We start from the raw sequence: 8,386 nt of genomic DNA, 5'->3' as shown, positions 1-8,386 counted from the left end.
TGCCCCTTCAGCTGGAAGTCTTCTTTTGCCAGTGTGTTTGGGCACAAAATAAATTGTGAAAGCTTTGCAGATTGCATAATGCTTCAAAATGGCAATAAATGTATGTGGTGTGTAGCTATATGCCATAAACAATCATTTCTTGGGATGCTTGTGACCCAGCAGAGCCGGATGAGCTTGTTTGTTTATGCACTACGGATGAACTACGGTATTTGCAGCAGGGGACGATGGCCTTTGCTAGCAAAAGCGTTGTGCTTTGATAGGTCTGTTAATGCTTCCATAACCAACAATGTAGCTTTTCTTCCATCTTGCCACATTCTCTCGCCAAATACACTGAATTACAGCTGAAAGCATGCAGTACACACTGCAGCCAGTCACCGCTAGCCGTGCACATGGGCCAAACACACGAATGTGGCCAGCAGTGCTGTCTGCTTTCAGTTGTACGAACAGCTCGCGGCAAAGCCGCCGGCTCTAGGCTGCCATATTGTTTTTCGAGGATTGTAGCAGAACTTGTGGAACATGGATACAGAAAGAATGAAGAGACGTGGACGCAACTGCACTGTCAACTGATTTCTTTTTCTTCGACGATTGTAGCAGCAGAACTTATGGAACACGGACACAGAAAGAACAAATAGATGTGGACATAATTGCACTGTCAACTCATTTCTATTCATCTACACATCTGTTCACATGTCTATTCATTCTTTCCGTGTCCGTGTTCCATAAGTTATGCTGCTACAATCCTCGAAGAATGAACCAACTAGCTCAATTAAATGCCCTTTTTATCTTGCGTTTACAATAATGGTAAGTTGGTAAGTCACAAGGCCAAGATTATGCAATTCACGATGATGACATGGTGCGGTGACAATGTGCATTCCTTTTGTTGTCATTGGAGTGCTCATAAGCTCACTTGCTGTTGATGTTTTTCTTTTCTGATTGGTTACTGGCAGCATTGATTTTCCCACCATATTCAATACACGCTAATAGCATATTCGCGGGACTGCAAGCACAAACATTGTGTGCCCAGCATGGGATCCCTTCCAGCAGAACAGCTAAGCAACAAGCACTGCTTGCCAGCAACTTTTGCAAGTGAAATGACACATGTAAATGAATGTCTTATTTTCTTGTCACAAAAGTTCCAGGCCCACATGCATACAATATGCCGGACTTAACTAAATTGAAACTACGGAACAAAATTATGTCACTAAATTGCATGAAAAAATCTATGGTGTTTACGGAGCTGACTGGCAAATGCAAAAAGCTCTTTATATCACCAATTTCACTAAACCAAGGTTTTACATCGAGGTTTGTGTACAATTATCGACATAATGGGAACTTTCCTTCCCCAAAATATTTAACAAAAAAATTTTAGCTGTGCAAGTGCTATACATCATGCAAAAGTATAACTTTTAGTAAAGAATGTTTATTCAATGTATTAGAAAGGAAGAAAGCCCCACTATCACAAAATTTTGCTTCAACTTCACTGCACAACACCTTGGCACCAAATAAAAGCCAAGTATGCAGTGCTCGCGCTGTAGAACATGTGAGGGTGCATTGCCAGTGATTCATTTCAGTATATTCTTTTCCCACCAGCTACCATGCACGACTGGCCAATCGTAATAATGACAACATAGACGGAACACAGCTCACAAAAGAAAAGAATCGGAATCAAATTGTTGTGCTACCAAGGCTCAAGCCTGCAGTTCACTAAAAAAAAAGAAAGTTGCTTTCAAAATACCTTTAATGGATCAAAATGATGCACTTGGTGCCTGCAAACAGGTCATCATGGAATATACACCAGCAGCCCCGATAAATTGCAGAGAGGTCACAACCTCTGATATTAGTGTGACTAGTTAAGCAGTCATACAGCCTTAAGTATATGCTCGACCTCTGACAGTGCTAGTGTGTGGGGTGCAAGCATGTGGTGCTCAGAATCACCAGGGTGCACATTCAGTTCAGACACAGGCATACAGTTGGTGCACACTTAAAGGGACTGAGAACATCACACAAAAAATTACATTAGTGTGAACAAGAAAACATGGTATGCAACACCTGGAAATGGTGACCAAGCTCAGATCACTTCCTTAATGAGTATTAAGCTTTCAGATCAATGTTGTTTATATTCATAATTTATCCAATTTGTTCATTCTCCAGATGCATTACTCTTAGATTAAACTAAAAAGAGAACAGCGTGTTTTTCTGCCACTAAATACAAGGGGGGAAAAAACATGTTCTTCAAGGTTTAAAATGTCAGCAAGGCAATCAATACTATTGCATATCTGCTCACATGATGGCAATTTTGGCACCACAAGGGAGAAGGAAGATACAGCCTGCAAAATTAACAGCTGCTTCACCACAGTCTTTGTACTTGCAGAGAACAGACAAAGTTCACAAAGTCAAGTTTAAGGAACATGCTTATAATTTTCACAGCGGTTTTTTGAATACTGGAAGCAACAGCAGAGATGATTTACAACAGTGATCAAGTGAAGCTATCTTAAGTGCATTGCAATAATTTAAAAAGTTAAGAGTTAGAAAAGTGTATGGTCACTTAAGAGAAAAAAACTGCATAACAATTTCCTTTTCTCTTGAGCCTCTCTCTTGGCACTCTTTCCAAAACCTAACAATGTGAAGACTCGGTGGCCCCATGAGATCAGTGGTGGAGTCTCATCAGTTTCCCACCACTATGCCGTTCAGACATCTTCATCTTCATCCTGGCGAAAGAGATTGCAGTGGCTATTAAGAACAATGTCACCAACAATTTAGACCACAGACAACATCAATGCCCCAGCCTTCGTTAGCACTTCAATCATTGCTGTGCGTAAACATATTTTTCAATGCACACCTGGTTTAACCCTAATGCTCCAAATTAAAAAAATATAAATATTTAAGTTTTTGGAACAGGAAAAATGTCATTCTGGAACAGTTTAGGAGCAGCCACACCAGCATTGTGGAGCAGAAGAATGGGTCTTTTTGGAACACTTGGAGTAGTACAGCAGTAATCTGAAGCCATTTGGTGAAGCTTGTCATTATTGTGCAATCGGTAATTGCTGCTCAATAGTGAAGCAAGACACAAAGCCAACAGCGACCAATTAAGCTTGCCTTTCCATAGACGGTATACCATGCACAAATGTTGGAAACATTTTATTGCGATAGCAATTATATGGACACTCCAAACGCATTTCTACCGTCGACGTTGCCATGAGGTTCCGTATAAAGTCCACGTGTGACAAAATAGTCGGCACGCACCGTATGCTGTATGTGCGAGTGAAAGCGTGCAAGGGTGAGTTGGTGATCGCGGCTAAATATCACGCACGCAACGGCAGAAAGCAAAGAGGAAGCATGCCGCTTTCCGCTGCGCGCAATGCTTTGAGGGGAGGGGAGGGGAGGGGAGGGGGGGGGGGCTTTTTACTCTGGGTGGCCCAGGCGGCCTCGTGCACCCGGCCGGGCTGCTGTATCTTGAAAACCATCTGCGACAGGTACAGAGTCCGCACTGTGCTGTGTTTTCAAGGCATAGTTCACGTTGCTGAGAGCGGCTGCACGAAGGGCAACTCGCTTGCTGGTGCTGCCGCTTTTTGACAGGGAGTTCCTGCGGTCATCGAGTAATGTGTGTTCACATTGGCTTGTGCATGTGTGATACTGTACCATGCCTATGTTTAGTTTATACGGCTGATAAAACTACTATCCTTAATTCATTTAGCTGTCCACTAATTTGTTATCAGAGTGGATGCTTCGCCTTTTGGGTGAAACTGCAACTTTTCCTTTTTTATTTGGGTAGGCAGTAACCTAATTTTGTAAACAATTAAATAAAATTTTGTAAGCTAATGAGAACAAAGATATGTGCCTGGGCATAAGACAGGCATCAAATTACAAATAAGCTAGAGCAATTTTTGCCGTCAGGCACAAGACAAAAAGTGATGGCAAATGTGTGCATTCCAAATGACAGATGTGCTTTGATATGCTTTACCGCACTGGTCAAAATGTGTATTACGCGTAATAACAATGCAAGAAGCTCGACAAGAGACTATACGTCTATGAAGGCGGTCAAGATGAGATGCCTCCGTATGGTACGTGTGTTGCAAAGATGGTGATGGCGGTGGAGAACAACGTTCGTACCATCCCTACACTCGCTTTTGTTGCGAGGCGGTTTGTTGGCTTCCCGAGTGTCGTGTGGCCTCTGTGAATAGATATGAGCCGATTTGGCATAAAACCGTAACTTTTGTTGTCGATACCCGACCGACCTTTCGAAGTACTGCCTTTTACTGCCCCCAAGGGCTCAAATTGCCACAGGCACATCCGAAATAGTTCTGAAGGCCTGCCAGTACAATTATTAGACATATCGGTGTTTGTATTATGACAGGAGATGGCGGGTGCATGCATGCATAATTAAGGAATAGTTACCGTGCCCCGTGACAGTTGCCTCTTTCCACTCTTGGTATGGTTCACCGATATACTTTGCATTTGCTTCACCACGTAACATTGCTGTAATGAGGAGAAGCTGACCTTCGGGAGCCGACATTATGCAACGCGTCTTGCTTTCCGAGCTTCGAAGCCATTGGCGAAGATTGCAAAGGCGGAGTCCGTGGCATTACTAGCAGCAGCGAATTGTTTAAAGGGAAACTAAAGGCAAATATGAAGGCAAGCGAAAGTGATAGATTAGTGTGCGAGAATCTCTAAGGCGTCAATATTATCGCGAACAGAGCCTTAATAATCAAGAAATTGAGGAGAATGCAGGACGTGGTTAGAGTCTCCACTGGGACATTCAAACACTTGCCCAATGATGAAAGCACTCCTCAGTTAAATTTTGTCGCTAGTACTCAACTATGTGCTGCAAAAAAACATTCTTGTATTGTATTACAAGACGAAATAAAATGCTACTTGTCCTGTTCTATCTAATCTTTTAGAAAAAAGAACTCATTGAAATCACCCTTGACGACGTGGGCAGTCGAAAGGTTTAGTTTTCGGTCGACTCCGCGCCGCCCACGCTTTCGCGTTTCACTAGTTTCGTTATCGCGCAATGCTGCACTGGTTTTTCCGGCTCGCGAAACTCGCACAAAGTTCAAGTAACAGAGAATTCAACTTCCATATGATGTCGCGGGATGCCAGAACGGTCTACGCCACTTGACCAAAAAGCAGCTGCAGCAGCGAATCCACCGCTCTGTCTTGGCTCGGTAGCGCCACCTGTCGGGCGGGGTTTTACTCACCGATGGCGGCAAAGGATGGTAATAGCGTATGCAACGTCACCACTCCCCCGGTTGGGTGGCGGGAGGTTTGAATTTCGAAAAAGGCATTCAGACCTTTCAGATGCAATTTTCTCATAAACCGAGTTTTTCTTGATGCGAAACAAGTGTTGCGAGGTTTCTGGAATGGTAGGTAAACAGTCCACATCGACTCAGTATTTGCCTTTAGTGTCCCTTTAATGAAAAACATGGCACCGAACAGCACGAAGCTCGGTAGCGAACGTCGAAATAGCTGGGCCTAGTGTTGCCGCGGTGGTGGCGCGGTGGTGGATCTGCGTGCGAGAGCGCTTATTCAAGGCAGTGAGATAATTGAAATGGCAGCGGTAGTGGCTTTGATCAATGCTGCTTTGTACCTGTAGAGAAAAGTCGAGAAAATCGGACGGCAAAGGGTTTTTTGCATCTGAAATTTCAAACGTTCTTATACATTGACTCTACGGGGTACCGTGGCGGTTCCGCAAAGGCGTGCGAGTTATCGAGCATGTAAAAAATATCGGTTGTTGACTGTAGCTGCATTACCTTACTGAAAACATTGCAGTATCTGAAAACGCGCAAATACCGCACTTTTGCATAGTTGCGCAAATTGCACTTGAGTGGACGCAGCCAGGAGCAGGCAAGTCGAATTGTAGTAAAATGGCGCAAATGGTGCAGATGGACCACCACTGTCAAATATTTGAATGAAAATTGCCTGGTTGCTAAATATTGAGAAACAAAAGGCTCAAGTATCAAGTTTGCAACTCTCCAACAAAGAACAATATCACAATTCTGTAAACTGCATGCAATAATACATATAAAGTGGACAAAATTGATGTATTATAAACCGCTCTAAGGTATGCCACTAATTCGCAAGTTGGCTTTTGCAAAACCTTTGTGAATATTGTAACAATGGCACGTAAGCTGTAAATTCATATATCAAATTTTTCAGCTTCAGATGCTCAACCAGATACAGTTTACAAAACTGCAATATCTGTTTTTGGTGCAGAGTTATGAATTGGTAAATTCGTGCTATTCTTTAACTTGCAGATATTTTGCAAGTTCTGTAAAAAATCCAATGCCCTGAATTAAAGTTTTGCTTCCTATAGTCACTAGAACTCAACTATCTCTCTCAAATGAAACAAATTTCATTCAAATAATTTGAGAGGTCACATAAACGACTTTCTGCATTTTACATATACTTCAATAAGCAGCATTGGAGTTGGCCCAGAGCTAAATCTTTGCCGGTGCATGCAGTGTAAGGCCAGAGTGAAAACATACTTCTGTAGCCATATCAAAAGCTGCAGTGCATGTGTGCACCTGTGCACACAATTGCTATTCTTTATGGGACTCCTGCACTTGTCTTGCAACACTGCGCTATAGCCTACTTCACTTACTTCACAAGGAAAGTGTGTCATTAGGCATCGCTAAGCATACCATTCTTCTTTGCTCCGTTGCTAGTAATTTCACACTAAGCTCTCTAAATACAATTCAGTGTGTTTATGCTTGTAAGGTTCGTTCCAAACATTTGTGGAACCTGCTTACTCCAGTTTGCATGTTGGCTGTAATAAAAAAACTGCAGAGTGACAACCCTTTGGCAGTAGCAGCTTTGCCACTACATACAATAACTGTGATGAAACTTGATCAGCTACAAGGTCAACTTTGAGAATGTATGCAAAGTCTGGATGATTAATGCATTTTATTTGGCACAAGAGCCAGCGATGGCTACAGAGTGCCGTGTCTAAAACCCTGTAGCCACTTGCTCACATAAGGTAGTAGCCCGAGTCCATTTTACTCAACGCACAGGCACCATTGAATAATAGAGGATCCAAGAAAGACAGAATATATTAAAAAGATCACTCGTGCTGCCACGTGAGCAGGATGGTTCTAACAAAAAGAAAGAAAGAGCTAAACCATATTTAATTACTGCTATTGGCCAGATATTTCTAGCCGTTTTCTGTACATTCCACTGAGCCAGGTTTTACCATAGCCTCATTTCAAACTAACTGTGTCGAATTCATGAGTATATCATGCATCCTGGCAGCATCCATTTCTGCTTGTCACAATGGTATTGTTAAAAGACGGCTCTTCCAGTTTCCCTCGCGGGCCTCTCTTTAACAGCAACATCCTGCGAGGCCCACACACGCCTTCCTCACATCTGTGATTGACAGAGGTTGTGCGATTGACTGAGACTGGTGACCAAGGAACGTCTCAAGGCAACCAAGGAACGACCCATGGCAACTGATGTTCACACTGATGAGCACGACCCTTTCATCGCCCCACCGAAGTGTCTCACGACTGAGGCTGTTCACATCTGCTTGCACCACCATCACCACGTAAAATAAGCATCAGCATAGACAGACGTCCTGCTCCTACCCTGGTGATTGGTTACCAAGTTTGTAACTGCATTTGCGAGACTGATAAAATATAGCAGCGAGCAACTGACCCAAAATGGTTGCTTTTCATCCAAAACAACCATTCTTCAACCATTTGCAGCCAGTTGCTTTTAACTTGGTTGCGTGACCTCTGCATGTTGCTAGTATGAATGCCTCCAAGTCTGAGCCATTGGAAACTAGCAGAGGATTGTTTTTTAAATGCAGGCATAGAAAACAAGGGCATTAGGGCAACAAAAGGACAATGCAAGCACCTGTTCATCCCTCTTGTGTCCCATGTTATTTTTTTATTATTATTATTATGAATTAGCTCTCTGAGCAAACTACAGCATTAAGTATGAAAGGAAATAAATTGTACCTGGTTGCTTAAATGGCAACAGTAGGGAATGAGTCAAGGAACTGTGCATTGCTAATATCAAGACTGCCTTCAAGTACTGTGTGAATATGAACTAGCTGCATAATTTTTATACATTAAAGGCACCCTAGCTTTAGGCAGAAGTTTGCACCAACATGAAAGCATTCCCACCAATGCATAAGAGCATTTGCACTGGCTCGAAAATGATGGAAAAGTTCAAGCTAAAAACACTCTAGTAAAAATGAAGTGGAGTGGTCAAGGGTGGCAATTCTGACACAAGAGAAACACGGCAACACGCTTTTCACAAGCTGTGATTGCAAGTACTTAGGAAGACAAGATATGTACACAGATCAGGTGAGAAACACAAGACATGACATCTAATTACGGTGCAATGCCTTCTACCAAATTTCTTATTCTTGAGTACTACTGTGCTT

At 42.7% G+C, this 8,386-nt stretch overlaps 1 protein-coding gene across 2 annotated transcripts in view; it reads right to left on the bottom strand.

Moving 5' to 3' along the window:
• Positions 1-1,720: 1,720 nt before the first annotated feature.
• The window catches only part of pod1 (coronin pod1), a 164,953-nt gene continuing 158,287 nt past the window's right edge, over positions 1,721-8,386 (bottom strand). For both annotated transcript variants that reach the window (XM_050182768.3, XM_055073344.2), the window contains exon 25: positions 1,721-2,708. In XM_050182768.3, the coding sequence (XP_050038725.2) occupies positions 2,688-2,708 (21 nt within the window). In that variant the 3' untranslated portion in view covers positions 1,721-2,687. The remainder of the gene's footprint in view (positions 2,709-8,386) is intronic.

The sequence above is a fragment of the Dermacentor andersoni genome, chromosome 4 (genome assembly GCF_023375885.2).
Source record: "Dermacentor andersoni chromosome 4, qqDerAnde1_hic_scaffold, whole genome shotgun sequence".
Classification (NCBI taxonomy): domain Eukaryota; kingdom Metazoa; phylum Arthropoda; class Arachnida; order Ixodida; family Ixodidae; genus Dermacentor; species Dermacentor andersoni.
This window is presented reverse-complemented; position numbering and strand designations above follow the sequence as displayed.